Source organism: Temnothorax longispinosus, chromosome 11 (genome assembly GCF_030848805.1).
Source record: "Temnothorax longispinosus isolate EJ_2023e chromosome 11, Tlon_JGU_v1, whole genome shotgun sequence".
NCBI lineage: Eukaryota > Metazoa > Arthropoda > Insecta > Hymenoptera > Formicidae > Temnothorax > Temnothorax longispinosus.
The window spans coordinates 16158686-16173529 of record NC_092368.1 but is presented as its reverse complement, the minus strand read 5'-3'; the positions used below and the strand labels follow the sequence as shown (position 1 = coordinate 16173529).

The 14844-nt window shown below is 41.2% G+C and overlaps 2 protein-coding genes across 4 annotated transcripts in view; one reads left to right on the top strand and one right to left on the bottom strand.

Moving 5' to 3' along the window:
• Positions 1 to 9520: 9520 nt before the first annotated feature.
• Positions 9521 to 10716, top strand: LOC139821428 (uncharacterized). The gene is made up of 2 exons (XM_071792427.1): positions 9521 to 9615; positions 9873 to 10716. The coding sequence occupies exons 1-2, from the start codon at positions 9521 to 9523 to the stop codon at positions 10714 to 10716; spliced, it is 939 nt and encodes a 312-aa protein (XP_071648528.1).
• A 2785-nt stretch (positions 10717 to 13501) lies between these two features.
• LOC139822329 (uncharacterized) overlaps positions 13502 to 14844 on the bottom strand; it is a 28050-nt gene continuing 26707 nt past the window's right edge. For all 3 annotated transcript variants that reach the window (XM_071793947.1, XM_071793949.1, XM_071793950.1), the window contains 3 exons: positions 14507 to 14771; positions 13913 to 14056; positions 13502 to 13800 (listed from right to left, as the gene is read on the bottom strand). In XM_071793947.1, the coding sequence (XP_071650048.1) occupies positions 13793 to 13800; positions 13913 to 14056; positions 14507 to 14771 (417 nt within the window). In that variant the 3' untranslated portion in view covers positions 13502 to 13792. The remainder of the gene's footprint in view (positions 13801 to 13912; positions 14057 to 14506; positions 14772 to 14844) is intronic.

Sequence of the window (14844 nt, the reverse complement as noted above, 5' to 3'; positions counted from 1 at the left end):
CTTCTCGCCGGTGCGTGCAATTCGTCCACCAACCGTCGCTTTTCGATATTTTTATCCACATCGGTCGATTTTAACGGTCTCATGTTCGGTTAGCGTTTCGTTGACTGTCGGTCGTCGTTCTTCGGCTGTACGTAACCGTTTTTGTTCATGTTTTTGCGTCGTTCATCACTGTTTCTGAACCGCTCAGAAACGATTTCGAGCCGTTCTCGAACCGTTCGTTGTCGTTCGTCGTTGTCAGTTAACTGCTTCTTGTCACTTATCGTCGTCGTCGTCGTCGTCGTCGACGTTCTTTAGCCGTTTGTAGCCTTTCCTGTCTCCGCGTAGTTCGCAGTTGTTTCTAAACCGCTCGTAATCGTTTTTAACCTGTTTTTGAACCGTTCGACAACCGTCCGACAACCGTTCTTGAATCGCTCGACAGCCGTCCGACAACTGTTCTCGAATCGTTCGTTGCTGTTCGTCACCGTCGTTAATTAACCGTTGCCTCTCTTCACTCGTCGCTGTTCGATAGTCGTTTCTGCTGAACCGTTTCTTCATCCTTCATTAGCCGTTTCCAATCTACCAATATTTGCACGTCGAAGCTCGTTCACCGCAGCCTGTAACGCTCGCACGTCCTTCTCGAACGCGGTAAGCTTCTCGTCTGACTCTTTCCATTGATCTGTCAGACTTTTAAAGCACTGATCAACGTATATTTTGTTAACAGCGTCACTGTCAGTCTCAGGTTGCGCTACGCGACGAATCTTGCGCGATCTTGCATCAAAGTCCGTGGCGGCGCGACACAGAGCATTGTCGCGCACGAAATTTCTCACTAATCCGTTCCACCGATAATGATAGAAAATGATATTCGTCGCGTCTTCGCGCTGCTCGAACAATCCAAATTTATTGATCGGCATTTCGACACCGATTGAACGGATCGCTGTCGCACCGTTTAATTTATAATAAGCCCAGCCTCGCGAAGTTCCTCGATGATCGACATGATCTCATTGTCGTGGGCATTGTTGCCAGCTTGACGCGAAGCGTCGAGCAATCGCAGACGATCCACCAGCTCGTTGGGGTCGTCCCAGTGCACGTAGTCGATCTTATTGTCGGTTAGCGTCATCGCGCGAGGCGCGAATAATCCCTTTCCGGATTTTTTCTTCTTGGATTCGGTTGACATCAACGGTGCGATTACCTGTGTATACTTGTATCCCACGTTGCTCTTTCGTCGCTCGTGAGAATCGTGCTTGTATTTATGAGCACTCGTTGCCAACAGTATGCTCCTGTACTTTTGCATATCGTTCTCCGTGTAGATATCGTAATCGGGTATTTTCTTGAAGATCAACTCGTAAATACCGGGTGTGCCGGCGTATCGTACGCCGTCGATATAAATGTTATCCGCTTTAGTCACGTCAAAACGTTTATTATCGAGCATCAATTCATTCTCGCCGAGATAAACGCCGTATGTGGTGTCTATCGTTGGATAGGCGCTCAAAGCAGACGCGATGTATATTCGACTCAGAGGACTCAAGTGATCTTGCAACGATTCTATAAACCATTCTCGACCCTTCGACGTTTGCAACCGTTTTTTAACGGTCGTCCCGATCGAGTCGTCCGTGGTTTCGAAAACATCCACGATTTTGAGAAATTCGGGACTTGTACTTTGCACGGTTAGCGTCGGTGTAGAGGTTATCGGTGTAGAGGTTATCGGTAGTACAATCGATTGATTAGATTTACGCGGTGTCGATGACAGATCCGACCAGGAGTCTAATCGTTTCTTCTTTCTCTTCGGTGTAGCATCCTCCACCTCCTCCTCGCGCTTGAACGGATAGCGGTTCGATTTTCACGTCAGCGTCGCTCTCCGTCGGCTCCTCTTTTTTCACCGCGATCAAGCTCGAGTTGTCGACGATCTTTTTCAACGGCTCGATGAGAGGTTTAAAGTGCGTGTCCAACTCAATGTCCTTCTCGATCTTATCGGTCTTCAAAGCGCGAAGTTTCTTGCGAATCGAATTACTCGTTTTCGCAATATCTTTCACGATCTTCTCGCGTTCGCGAATCATCTCGCTCTCGTCGATCGCAGCCATCGTGGGGGGGAAACAAAGCAGAGTGTCGATCTCTTTCTCCGTAACACTAACGTTGTTTCACCTTCGACGACGTATCGGCGACGACTGACCGCTTTTGCGGTATCGCGAACACGTTAAATCCTTTTCTGTATCGACCGTTTGAAAGTGCGCTGTCCTTGTCTATCACTACGAATCCGTACTTGCATTGCCAACAATCGTGGCACAACGAGCAAAATTCATCGTACGACATGTCGGTATTTACGTGATCGTTGTACACGTGTTTCAAATTAGTACCATCCTGTTTAAACAGGATCAGCAGATTCGCGTTGTCGCGTATCAGATGTTTAGGTATTCTCGCGTACGTCTGACAGAGATAAAAGCAGTCGACGTTCGAGTGCCTGCCCATCGAGAAATACTCTCTCACAGTGTCTTGCTTATCGCACGCCACGTCGTCGAAAACGAATATCGAGTTCGGACACGCGTCGCTCGGTGGAATGACGTCACTGTTATTGGAGAAGGTGTAGTAGCCGATTTCGTCGATCGATGTCAATAAATTCTCCAGATATCGGTATTTCGGTTATTGCAGCGATTTCGAGTACACGTACACGTTCTCGAAACGTACACCGTGCGGACTTTCCAGCAAACTTATCAGAACGTTGGTTTTACCGCAATTCGAGGGACCGCAAATGATCGCGCGTATAGTAGTTGGCAGCATCGTACCGTGTCTGCGCCTATCCGCGTTGCCCTCCATCGACCGTGATCTGTCGTCGCAATTCGTCACGCGAATCGTCAACGGTTGTCGCACGAATCTCATTTTTTCCCTCACACTTTGTACGACTGAATCGAACTTTCTCGTTCGAACGTCTATTTATAGGTGCGCGGCACCGCGAATCGCTCAGTCGCAAAAATGTTCGTCCTTCGATGTCGAGACCTTTGGACATTCGCGATTTTAGCGCCGAACAGCTGCAATTCGTGCCGAAAGCCGTTCTATTGCAAGTGTGCGGTGATCACGTCCACTACGTGTGGGACAAGCTTCCGCAGCATATAAAGGTTGATTTGGAGGTTCAGACCTATCGTCGCTGTGACGAACATTACAATCAACCGTGGCAGCGAACGCACATCGACGGTCCCGCGCCAATGATAAAGGATTGCGGCGAATGTCAACGAAAAAAATAAAAACAGGTAGAGGCCTGTTTAATCGCGCGATAGGTGCACTTCCGTTCGAACTGCACATTCCCGGCTATCAGTATTGCGGTCCGGGAACTCGTTTGCGAGAACGATTGGCTAGAGGTGATCCGGGTGTAAATCCATTGGACGCGGCATGTCGCGAGCACGACATAGACTATTCGCGTAACAAAGGCCTCACCGAGAGACACGCGGCAGACGAGATACTCGCCGAGAGAGCGTTGGGACGCGTCATCGCGAGAGATTCGACTCTCGGAGAGAGAGCTGCCGCTACAGCCGTCTGGGCGGCCATGAAGGCTAAGACGAAGCTCGGAATGGGTTTGAAAACACGGAAAACACGAACGAGGAAAAGGCCGACGAAGAAACGGATACTTCCGGCAGCGAAACGAGGCGGCGTATTGCCGATTCTACCGTTGTTGGGAGTTCTCGGTTCTCTGGCTGGCGGAGCGGCCGGAATTACAACGGCGATGAACGCTAGCAAACCCGCGCGACGTCAGCTGGAAGAGACGCAACGTCACAATCGCGCCATGGAAGGTCGCGGACTTTATCTCGCTCCGTACAAATATGGACAAGGACTGTATCTCGGCCCGCACAAACGCGGGCGAGGAGTAGCGTTGAAGATTAAAAAAAAAAAAAAAAACATCAAAGAAGACGTTAAATATGCCCACGGGTGTTACGACTAACGTACAATTGAGTCGACTGGCAAGGCGAATGTGCGTACCGTTCTTCAGAGGTGTTTTCATGCGTGATTCGTTACCGATCGTCGATAGCGTACGTCGAAACGAGAGCGGTATCGTGAATTTGGACGATGCAGCCGGCCCCGGTACTCATTGGGTAGCGTACGCCAAGAGGGGAGATCGAGTCGTATATTTTGACAATTTCGGCAATCTTCGACCACCGAAAGAACTAGAGTCCCTTGAATACAGAGTCTGGCCAATAGGCCCCTCAAAATGGCGTACATACTATACTTAATACATATAAGAGTGATTGTGAGTGGTTCCTGCTGTGCATGGAGTGTTCCGTATTTTCTGAATTTTTTTGATTGTACAAAGGTAAATAAATAGTGTATATACATATAAAGTTTATTTAATTTTTTGAATATACCATAAGTGAAATTGTTTGAAATAACAGAATTTTTTAACAAGTTGAAAACGTAAATTATATGTTTTCTAACCTTAATAATATGATTATGATATAATTTATTATGGAAATATTATAGAGAACTAATTTGTATAGGTTACAAAATGCCTTATTGCTGCGTAACAAAATGTTCCAATTCTTGGAAAAAAGGTTATTCCTTACATCGCATCCCAAGAAATACAAAAAGAAGAGAACAATGGATTCAAAACATTGGTCGACATGATTTGGATGCATTAAAAGACTGTTTTGTATGTGAGGTAAAATGCATTTTTCTGTAATTCAAGTTATTTACATTTTGCAATTACATTACTTATGTTTATTATATTTAATAAGAACATTTTTTACCCGAAATGTGGGAAAAAGTACGTGTTGATGGCAAGAAAAAGCTGAAAAGTTGTGCAGTTCCAACTATTTTTATGCAGAAAGAAATTGTTTCTGCTACATCAAATGTAAGTGAAATATAGTATGCAATAACACTTAAAAATATGCGTGGTTGTAAGTTGTGTCCTTAGATTTAAGCCTCGTCTACAATGAGTCGTAGTCTTAAGATCGTAAGCAAATCGATCAACCACAATCAAATTTTCTTATACATTCTTGATTGTCGTTGGTCGATTTGCTGTACGACCTTACGATTCATACCTATATGACTCATTGTAGACGGACCATTAGTTTACAATAAGATTGTTTATATATTTCAGACTGAAATTGATATTACGGAAAATAATAAAGTGGACAATGAAAAATGTTTGTCTGATGATTTGATAGAGGAAGACGTATTTAAGGAAACAGAAGCAGCTATAAATAATACAGAAATAGAGCCAATTAATACATCGCCAGTGTCAACGCCAATTTCAGACTCAATGATATGTGTGTCATTTCAAATTGGTAATCCTGAGAAAAACTTTGAAGAAGCAGAATTAAAAGTTCAAAAAGCATTATTAGATGCTACACAGGCCAAATTACGACAAGTGGAAACAAAATTTCAGCAAGCAAATATGATACTAAGTAAATCAGAAAAGTCGCGGATAATAATGAAAAAAAGAATAAAAAGACTTATGTATGAAAGAAGAAAATTATTAGAAGAGAATAGTAATTTAAAGGCTAGATACAAAAGAATATTTAACGACGACCAAGTTGCAGCTCTCTGCAAGAAATCCATGCGCGGTAAAAAATGGTGTTCTGCTACTATCAAAAAAGCTATTCGCTTAAGATTATATCTTGCGATAATAATGGTTATAAAGAATTACGGAATCAGGATATTCCTTTACCAGCCGAGCGTACTCTTCGAAGAAAAATTGAGAACATAGACTTTGAACCCGGTATTTGTAATCAAACGTTTGACATATTACGTAACCACATTTTAAATTTTACCGATAATCGAGAGAAAGATTGCATGCTCGCTATTGACGAGATGAGCATTACTGCAGGACAACAAGTTGATATAGCAACTAATTCACATTTTGGTTTATCGACGTTGCCAGATAGATCAGGTTAATATAATTTCTAATACATTTGTAATTTATATTTTTTATACTAATATTTGTATATATAATACAATTTTTTATTACATTTAGTATAATTACTTTTGCATAATTAAATATTTTTTTTTACAAAAATATCATTGTCTAATAAATACCGTATATTTATAAGTGATACGGATAATAATAAATCACTATAATATAAGAATTCATTTACATTAATAAGAATAATGTTATTTAGCTAACTAAACAGATTGTTCAATTTTTCTATATTTTTTGTGGAGCAGAAAAAATGTTTATTTGTGCATGTTTTGTAATGTATTATGGAACATCATCTAATATACATATAGTTAAAAATTTTTTTAACAGATATACTCCCCTATTGCATTTAGTATAAAGTTCCAAGATACATTGCAAAATGTGAGCATAAACTGTTGTTACTATACATCAGGATATGCAATAAAATTGTTTCTTTTCTTGGTTTATAATAATTTCTTTGTCTGGTTCTCTTTTTTATGAATATGTTCTAGGCCAAATTAAAGAAGCTACTCACAGTTTAGTTTTTATGCTTGGAGGAATTTTTACACGTTGGAAAATGGTTATAGCTTATTTCCTTACACCAGATAGTATTGACGGTGCTATTTTGAAACCTGTTATACAAGAGATTATTGAAAAAGCAGAATCTATTGATCTATACGTTCATAGCGTAACTTCTGATATGGGTCCTGTTAATCTAAGTATGTGGAGAGCATTTGGTGCTATTGGCAGCAACAGATCCGAAGTCAGAAATTACATACCTCATCCTGTTAACAGTAATCGAAAACTTTTTTTTATTGCTGATGCTCCACACTTACTAAAAAACTTAAAGTCTACTTTATTAAATAATAAAGTCATTGAATTGCCCAAAACATTTGTTGATATGCATAACTTATCAACAGCTGTTGTCGAATGTGCACACTTAGATGAATTAGTAGATATTCAAGAAAATTTTCAACTCAAATTAATTCCTAAAATAAAAAAAAAGACATTTCCTGCACCACATTTAATAAAATGAAAGTAAATAAAGCAAAAAATATAATTAGTAGAGATGTTAGCAGCGCAATGAAATTTTATGCTGAAGAAACAAATAAAAAAGAATTCAATACGACATCACTTTTTATTGAATGTATGTCTAAATGGTTCACTTTAGTAACTGCAAGGACGCCAAAACTTGCGTTAGGCAAACAAGCGGGTGATGAAAAGAAAGAAAAAAAATTCAATGACTCTATAGCATTTCTAGAATCTATTGTAGAATTATTTAGAGAAGTAAAAATTGGTCATCAACCAAAATTTAAGCCTGTGCAAAATGGTTTTATGACTACCATAAGGTCTATTATTGAGTTGACGAAGTATCTAATACATGAACGCGGATTTTTGTATATACGTACTTACTGGTCGATTGACACAGGATTGTGTTGAAAATCTTTTTTCTGCGATAAGAGTAAGACATCCAATTCCAAACGCATTACAGTTCAAGCAGAATTTAAAACTTCTTACAATATCAAAATATATGAAATTATTACATACTTCAAATTATGATGAAGATGATGGTGATATGATTGGCGATTTTCTAGATAATTCTACAACAATTAAACAATCTAAACAATGTGAAGAAGTAATTTTTATTAAGCCTAACAACAATATTCATCTCAACAATATTGAAATGAATTTATTATACAATATAGCAGGTTACATTATCACAAGTATTGTTAAATGCACAAAAACATGTTCTCAATGTTTAGATTCTACAGGATCAAAAAGTTATTTTAATAAAAAATATACAAAATTAGTTCTCTTGAAATGCTTCCGTAAAAACACGCTCTTTTTCGTCAATGAGAAAACGTTTGATTATTTTTTCAAGATGGAAATAATTATTCGATCATACATGTCAGATTTAAAAAAAACACTGCAATTTTTTTAGTTTTTATTTAGATAAAATGAATGATATTCATTGTGACACAATAAAAGATTGCCATAATTTAAAATTTAAAATAATGAAACGTTTTATATTATATATAGAATGCGTATATCGTGTGTAAAATCCAACTTAAAAAAGAAAAATTATAGTAGCAAAACTATGGCAATGCATACTTTCGTTCATTAAAAATTATGTTATACTTTATTACATATATATAAGAATAATGTATGTTGTACTTTTATATTGTATTCTATTATGCATATATATTCTATGTATATATATATATATATATATATATATATATATATATATATACAAAAATACATTTTTTGATGTTTAATGGCAATAAAAGTGTTTTTCTGATTTATTATTTTACATTTATTAATACGCAATTTTTCTCCATTTTAAAAATTCCGCCATTTTCGCCATTTTGAGGGGCTTGTAAAACTGAACCAATAGAAAGAAGTCTACGGAATGGCCAGACTCTGTATTCAAGGGACACTAGAAAGAACTGGTGCGATATTTCGGACCGAGCGTGACGAAAATTGAGTACAATTACACGTCTTATCAGCGCTACGATCAGAGCATCTGTGGCCAGTTGTCTTGCAATTTCTCCGGACGATAGATGACGATCGGCGCTAATTTAAAACCTGACGACGCGCCGTGCGGAAACTCAGTGTTCGTCGACCAGCTTCCGCCGATATGTCCGTAACGTTTACGCTGATCGGGAAAAGTAGCATCCTTGCGGAGCACTATTTTCCCGCCGTGGATCTGAGCGACGGTGACTACGAGCTCGGTCTAACGTGTTTCGAGACTTATCACACGATTCCGAACGTGACTTCTTCGAATAATAAATTTTATTTCGACGAGGATGACACGGAAATTACGATTCCCGAGGGATCGTACGAGATACGAGCCATACACGAGTTTTTGAAACGTGAAATTTCACGTAAACGTCCGCAACGCGTGGTTCGTTCCAACGACGATCGTCGTACGTCGATCGCGGATATCGCGCGAGAGGAGACCGTTCGCGCGAACGGCTACAAAGACGAGGTCGCGGAATACCCGATAGTGCTTCGCGCAAATTACAATACGATGAAGAGCGAGATCAAGTGCGCTTTCAGAGTGAACTTTAACAAACCGAACAACGTCGGATCGCTTCTGGGATTCTCGTCGACGCGTATATTGCAGCCAGGACAGTGGCACGAATCAGACGCACCGATTAATATTATCAACATAAACATTATCCGCGAGGAGTGTAACGTGACCGCGAGTGCGTACAGCAACGACAAACGTGTTCATACGATACACGAATTTTCACCAAGCGTACCACCGGGATATAAGATATCGGAAACGCCGGCGCAGATCATTTATCTGCCGATCATCGCGCGGAGCGTTACAAATCTAACGATATGCGTCGCTGATCAAGACGGACGATTGCTCGATTTTCGCGGAGAAGAGATCACCGTCAGATTGCACGTACGACGGCGGGAGCGATAACGCGCCAGTGTATGCGTGAGCGTGAGTGTACGACACATGAGATGCTAGTGTTGAACGACTCGGAGCACGCAACAGATAACAGTAATATCTTTACGGCTGCACCGATCGACGATATCGTCAAGTCGACATTCGGTGGCGTTAAACAAGCGACGAGAAAGAAGCTCATCGCGTCGAACGTTAAGTTTTTACAATCTCTGGGATTCGCGGTGCGAAACATCTGAACGATGACTGAAATTCTCAACATCGGAAGCGAGCCGGTCTTTGACGATCGCATCGTCAAGATCGAGACTCACACGTACAACCCGTACGCCAACACAACGTTTGATTATAGCGACGAGATACGAATACCCATACAACAGCAGGATCTGTATACGTTGCCGTGCGAAAATTTTCTCTACATCGAAGGAACATTGACGGTGACCAGAGCAGCCGACCAAGTCGATAATGTGGTATTGGGTACTAATTGCGTCGCGTTCATGTTCGATGAGATTCGCTACGAGCTCGACGGTATGGAGATTGCAGAAACGTAGGAATAACCAGCACGCTCAAGAACTACGTTACGGTATCGTCCGACAGAAGCGTGATCCTGCGAAACGCGGGCTGGGAACCACATAATAATCCGAACGGATATTTCAATTTCTGCGTTCCGCTCAACTTGTTACTGGGATTTTGTGAGGATTACAAACGCGTGGTGATCAACGCTCGTCACGAATTGATCTTGATACGAGCGCGCAACGACAACAATTCCCTGGTGGGAAGTCTCGCGTTGGAGCCTACTATCAAAATACTCAAGATACAATGGCGAATGCCTCACGTGGTATTGAACGAGATCAACAAGCTGTCGATGCTGCGCGCCTTGGAAGACGGACGATATCTAAGTATGGGTTTCCGTTCGTGGGATCTGTACGAGTATCCCCTATTGCAGAATACGACTAAGCACTCGTGGGCCATTAAGACCGCGACTCAGCTCGAGAAACCGCGATACGTCGTCTTCGCTCTGCAGACGGGTCGGAAGAATGTCATGTCCGTCGACACAAGCCGATTCGACGACTGCAACTTGACCAACGTAAAACTCTATCTAAACTCGGAAGTTTATCCGTACGACGATCTGAATTTGGACTTTGGCAAACACAGATGGGCGATTCTGTACGATATGTACGCGCGTTTCTGCAAGGGCTACTACGGATACGAATATCTCGAGCCGAGTCTCACCATCTCGACTTTTCTACGTAACGGCCCGTTCGTGATCATCGATTGCTCCCGCCAAAACGCATCCATCAAAAACGCCACCGTGGATGTCAGAATAGAATTCGACTGCATGGAGAACGTACCGCCGAATACCTCCGCGTACTGTTTCATCATACACGACCGCGTGATTGAGTTCAACCCGTTGACGAACGTGGTGCGCAAAATAGTCTGAGTGTTCGCGGCAACGTCGACGTGAATATTATTTTCTCTCTCTCTCTCTCTCTCTCTCTCTCTCTCTCTCTCTCTCTCTCTCTCTCTCTCTTTCCATCACTCTCCGATACAATTATTTAGAGAAGCAAGGGAGGGAGGGGGAAGTATAAATCAGAGTGTCGCGAGACGGTTTGCAGAGTTGTGCGTCATTCCTCTCGATTGACGCATCGACGAGGGAGATAGAGAGATAAAGAAATCTCGTCATGTCCGTACCAACGTTTGTGGACCTGCAAGTATTCCTCGTCGGGATGAAATTTGTCGTGAAGGAGGTGGCGGTGCTGAGAAAAGGCTACGTTCTGACGCATCACATCTTTACGTACCCCATGCCGTGGAATCTTCTCACAAAATCGGACAAATCGTGCGTTACTTGGTTGATTCGCAATCACCATGGATTACGATGGAAAGACGGAAACGTGCCGTACAGCATGGTAAAACGCCTGATTACATCGGCCGTGCTTGGTATGGAAGAAGAAGAAGAAGAAGACGATGACGACGAGATGCCGACTCTCGTGTACGTCAAGGGATGCCAGAAACGAGAATGGCTGGTGGATCTGCTGGAGAATTATGCGCGAAAAAACCTAATCGTCGAGACTCTGGACGCGCATTACGAAGATATTGAATCTTTGAATAAACTAGACGACACCAATACTATGCGATGTGGAAAACATGAAAAGAATTGCGCGTTACAAAATGTAATAAAACTATTTAATTGGTGGTCGCGCGCGACGCCATAAAGATTTGCGATCTTTTTTTTAATAAATATATTATTATATATAACTTTTTGTTTTCTTTCTTACTCCCCCTCCCCTCCCCCATCATCACCTTTAAAGTAGGCTTTACTTCCCTCTCTCCTAAAAAATCCACTGCGCAGTTCTATAAACATTAATTCCCCCTCCCGCTTCCCCTTCCCCCACCACCACATCATTACTTTTTGGAGTTGTCGCTTATACTCGAGTAATTTCATATGATCAGTCTTGTTGCGATCGCTTGTACTGACGATCAACTTCTCAGAGCCTAGAGAGCGAAAATGTTCTCCTTTGAAGGATGCAACAGCAGCAGCAGCAGCAGCAACAACGGTGCAAAACGCGTGAATGCCGTGAATTATTACGTGCCGATTCACAACGTTGAAACTCAAACGTATGAGGCCAGATATGATAGGTAAGTTTCGTTTGAGAGAAAATTAACATATAGAGTCTCCCCCAGTTTTTATATCTTTGCATATTGTAATACTTATGAAAATAAAAAACTAATTTCATTTCTTTTATCCAGCATTTCGGGGGACCGTCGCGCGGTTCGTATACTCAGCAGACGATACGCGCTGACAGCTACGGGATACAAATTCCTCGAAATTGGCATCAACGTGGGCCCACCGAGCTACGTGGAGATCGCCGTTGGAGATCATCGAGGAAAGGAACTGCTGTTGTTTCTCGAAACGTGGAAGGCACTCTACGAGCAACGACGAAATATTCAGAATTTCTTTCGCAATAACGACTTCAAAGATGCCCATAGTTTTATAAACGTTGGATCGCTAACGGTGAGAGTTTGTACGTCGGTTAATAACGTCAAACTCATACGTCTCGAATCTGTAAACGTACGCTTGATGATGACCGAATCGACGCTGCATCGTATGTTCGATCTCGATCGGTGCATCGAAGCGAGATTCGATCGTTTGGTCAGAATCCTTGCGGCGGTCGATGCAAAATTTGCGCAGTTCTTCGATATCGCGTCCACCGTGACGGATCCCAGGGAAGCGTCGAATGCAATATACGCTAGCGATGCGTTCAATACGAATCAGCTCATCATAAGTAATAAAGTATTTGTATGTATTTTCAATCATATTTGTTATTAGATAATATTTCCTAATAGTGTGTCAATTGTATTAATATTTTATAATTAATATTATTTTAAATTTTTAGAAGTTTTTAATTTTGTACTTTATACTTATTATTATATGTATATTACATTTTTATTACCAAATAAACCTGTCTTATGTACCAATTAATTTTTAAGACTTTTTGTTTTTATTATTTTATGATAATATCAATCGAGGTATTAATACTCATGTATCTGTTGTATCAACTTTTTTTTTACAATAACGAGACTATTTTATACTTGCAGATTTTAACGGCACAATTAATTACATTCCATTTTCTATTTTTATACGTATTAAGTGTATTATCGCGTTATCTAAATTCTTCCTATTTAAATTCTTTCTCGAACTTTGTTAAGACTCGTGATAGATGTGATTCCTTTACGATCTTGAATTCTAAATGATCGTTTTAATAATTGTATAGGGTTTATGAAACATTAATCTTTCTTAATATAGAACTAAAAGTGTATTTGTGTCATTTATTATAGCAACACTATTATTGAGATTAACAAAGCACGAGAAAGTAAAAGACAAAATTATCAAAATGCACGTTGTCTAAAATATATAGCAAAGCGTTTTTTTAAATATTACATATAATTAAAAATTTTGTGCAATAAAAAGTGCAATGAAAAAGAAAGACATACTCTTGTTACCTTTCCAAAAACCTTTCCTAAACATTTCGTCAAGAATGTAACAATATTTTACAAAATATTTATCATAATAATTTAATAAATATTTAATAATATGTATCATAATATTTACAATAAACATTTTTATAATATTTATAATAAATATTTATCATCTGTTCAATCTAAGATTTCAAAAATATTTATAAAATATTTTGATAAATATTTATAAAATATTCAAATAATTATTATAAATATTTTTTACTTTATTAATTCTTTGCGTCTGCAGCCGACTTATTACATGAATACCAACATTTGTTGCAAGGATAAGGAAAACTGCAAAAGACCTTATCAGTATTCGAACAAATACAAATATATAAAGACAAAATGATGGCAGGAGTACGTGGCAGTTTTTCTACAAATGACATCTTAAGTACAATCTTAAGATGTCATTAACGAATCACAGGACCGCGACGGCGACGCTCTGGCACGACGCCGCTTGCTGCGTTGGCTCGGGAGTTGGAAACGTGGCCGGACTGTCCCTACCATTCTATATTAAAAATAATAATGCATTTTTTAAAGAGATATATTAAATATAAAATATACCCTCCAAACATTAGGTATATTACGTTCAAAATTGAAACCTTAAGAGTTCCTTTTACCTCTGTCGGTCGATTCTCGTCCTCGTAGCAGCTGGAATCGGCGTCCCCCAGGGTACGATCGCCATCTCCCTGGTTGTCCCCACCGCCCTCGCTCTCCTCTACCGGGTTGGTGATGGAACCCTCGGTCTCTGCTTGTCTCGACTTCTACGCATTTATTAAGACCATCTCAAATTGCGGCCATCGACGATTAATATGCTCTACAATATGCGATTTGGAGAAACAAATCTACTCCATCAGCCCCGGTTATTCATCGGAATAAGCGATCGTCTCTCGCGACAGTAGGTACGCGTCGATGCCGACGGTATGCGGCGCGTCGCGAGGCCCTAAGTGATCGCTCTTCTTCTCGGTATCGAGAAGGGGGACCGGGGGAATCGAGAGCGCGCGCTACCGAGAGCTATTGCTATTGTTACTGTCGGTGCCTGGAGAGATTCACTGATTGCCCGCCGGGGAATTTGCCGTGGCACTGATCGTTATTCGAAGGTTCTCTTCCCTCTCTCGCTCTTCGTGAAGCGAAATCAACACGCCGAATCACGATACTCTCTCCCGTGCGTTCGTAACCGTAAGGCGGGATGAAGAGAAGAGCTGGACCCTTACCGGACTCGTCGTCCTCGGCAATTACGGTGGCGCGATGCCGCTCCAGCTGTCTGCCGAGCTCGGCGATGACGGAATGCAATTCGGTGAGCCGCTCCTCGTGCCGCCGCGCCGCCTGCTGTTCCGCCCGCTGCTCGGTGCGGGCCGCCTGGACCTCCGCCCGCATCAGCGCGGCCTCGGTCGTCTCTCGCGCGCGAGTAGCCGTCACCAGCCGCGAATTCAGCTCGGCCACTTCGGATCGTAGGGAGGAGAGCGCGGCCGCGTGAAGCTGCAAAAGGAAATTTATTTATTTTATGTATATTTATTTATTTATGTGTATAAACATAAAAAGATTAAAAAAG